The sequence below is a fragment of the Pseudoliparis swirei genome, chromosome 21 (genome assembly GCF_029220125.1).
Source record: "Pseudoliparis swirei isolate HS2019 ecotype Mariana Trench chromosome 21, NWPU_hadal_v1, whole genome shotgun sequence".
Classification (NCBI taxonomy): Eukaryota; Metazoa; Chordata; class Actinopteri; order Perciformes; family Liparidae; genus Pseudoliparis; species Pseudoliparis swirei.
Genome location: NC_079408.1, coordinates 1850524 through 1853023, shown reverse-complemented (window position 1 = coordinate 1853023; position 2500 = coordinate 1850524). Strand labels below are relative to the sequence as shown.

Sequence of the window (2500 nt, the reverse complement as noted above, 5' to 3'; positions counted from 1 at the left end):
AGAGAGAGAGACAGAGGGAGAGAGACAGAGACAGAGAGAGAGAGAGAGAGAGAGGGGAGAGAGAGGGGGGGAGAGGGAGAGAGACAGAGAGAGAGAGAGAGAGAGAGAGAGAGAGAGAGAGAGAGAGATAGAGTAGTTGCACTTTGTCCACAACAAAACCTGAAGCGTGTAAATCTCCATCTAGTGAGGACCCTGGTGCATTGTGGGTCCTCACGACTTCAAAGGCTTGAATTGAAGGTTTCTGACCAAGCGTGCAAATATTTTAGGGGTTTTAACAAAAACTGTCTCAATGTCGACCTGTCAATCACCTGGTAGCCCCGCCCCTAAAGCGTCCCCTTAAAGTACTGAATGATGACATCATGCTGTATAGAAGAATATTTGAGACTAGAGACTGAGACAGAAACTCATGTTTACAATGTTTACTGAGGGTATACATCAAGAGAAGTAGAGTCACTATACAGACTTCTATACAACCAGAGGAGTCGCCCCCTGGTGGTCAGGAGAGAGAATGCAGCTTTAACACATGAAGCATATACTTCTATACAACCAGAGGAGCCCCCTGGTGGTCAGGAGAGAGAATGCAGCTTCATCATATGAAGCATAGACTTCTATACAACCAGAGAAGTTGATTTGATGTTTCTTTCTTTCTGAAACTTCCCACTTAAAAAAGTTATTTATTAAAGAAATAAAGCGCTTTAGTTTCGGTCACCACGGTAACCTTCACATCATAATTCATATTTTTAACCTCTCTCTGAACCTTTTGTTGAACTTTCTTTCTTTTCTCACGTTTGTTCTTTCCCTTTTCCATCCATCATTCTCTCTGTCATTTAATAAGCAAGATTTATTGTTACATCACATTAATCATTAAACCAGCAGACACACACTCACACATACACTTATACACACACTCACACACACTCACACAAGTTAAATAAGCTCAACAACTATTGAGAATATTTTCCATCGTCTGTGAGTGTGTGTGTGTTTCTGTGTGTGTCTCTGTGTGTGGGTGTGTGTGTGTGCGTGTGTGGGTCTGTGTGTGTGGGTGTGTGTGTGCGTGTGTCTCTGTGTGTGTGAAAGAGTTCATGATTCATTTGTTACTATAAAACATCAAAAGTCCACCAGAGAAGCAAAACAACATACATATATATACATATAGATAGATAGATAGATGTATACTTTATATGAATATACACACTTTTATATATATTATGTATATATATTATATTTATATTCATACACACATGTATATACACATGTATATATACACATGTATATACATAAATATATATACATATATATATTCATAAATATACATAAATATACACATTTGTAGATATATATACATAGTATATTTATTATTTATATTCATACACACATGTATATATATATGTATATATATGCATATGTACATATATACATATATATATATATATGTATATATATATTCATAAAGTATTGTGTTACCTCGGCTCGTTTCCATCCGTCGTCATAGTAACGCTTCGTAGCTTCTGCGTCCATCATCTGGTAAAAGAGTTTATTTACCAATCAATGAACTAGGAGGTCTTCAGCCCGATGCCGGCGTCACAGAGACGCGCGTTAACATCAAAGGAACGCTTTACACATATACATATATATATACATATATATACATACATATATGTATATATATACATATATGTATGTATATATACATATATATATATATATGTATAAATATAATGAAACATTAAACATGTAAATGAAACACGAGTATAAAGTATTAATATTATAACTTTAACACATTAAACTTGTTGTTATACGCACCGTGAGGCTGGAACAGAGGAGACGAGTCACCGGGACACGGGGAGTCTGAGCCTTAAGAAGGGACCGCTGCACACACACACACACACGCACTCACACACACACACACACACACCTGGCATTAGGCCTGTCACTGGGTAATTCTCGGCTTCTCTGCGTCCTGCAGACACTAAGACTTATTATCATAACATAATAGCAGGTGTGTGTGCGTCTTTGTGCGTCTTTGTGCGTCTGTCTGTGAGTGTGTGTATTCGTGCGTGTCTGTTTGTATGAGTGTGTGTCCAACTGTGTGTGTGTCTGTGTGAGTCTGTCTGTGTCTCTCTCTCTGTGTGTGTGTCTGTGTGAGTATGAGTGTGTCTGTCTGTGTCTCTGTGTGTGTGTCTGTCTGTGTGTGTCTATCTGTGTGTCTGTCTGTGTCTCTGTGTGTGTGTCTGTCTGTGTCTCTCTGTGTGTGTCTCTTTGTGTCTGTGTGTGTGTCTGTGTCTCCTCTCAGCTGTCCGCTTCTCTGAAAGCTCCAACATGAGGATTCAGCCGCCGCTGCAAAGGATTCTGGGAAATGGTGTTTATTAAAGTTAAGACATATGGAAGTTATACTTGTACTCTAAAAGTGTACCGATATACTAGTATACATGCTATATAGACATATAAGTACATATATATATATATGTATATATAGTCTAATAACATCTCTACATAT

At 38.1% G+C, this 2500-nt stretch overlaps 1 protein-coding gene across 1 annotated transcript in view; it reads right to left on the bottom strand.

Annotated features, from left to right (window-relative positions):
- The window catches only part of LOC130212218 (sodium/hydrogen exchanger 9B2), an 11356-nt gene that overhangs the window by 7629 nt on the left and 1227 nt on the right, over nt 1-2500 (bottom strand). Inside the window, exons 1-2 of the mRNA XM_056443402.1 lie at nt 1807-2500; nt 1468-1524 (exon numbers count right to left, since the gene is read on the bottom strand). The exon at nt 1807-2500 is cut by the window's right edge and continues 1227 nt beyond it. Of these exons, the coding sequence (XP_056299377.1) occupies nt 1468-1524 (57 nt within the window). The 5' untranslated portion in view covers nt 1807-2500. The remainder of the gene's footprint in view (nt 1-1467; nt 1525-1806) is intronic.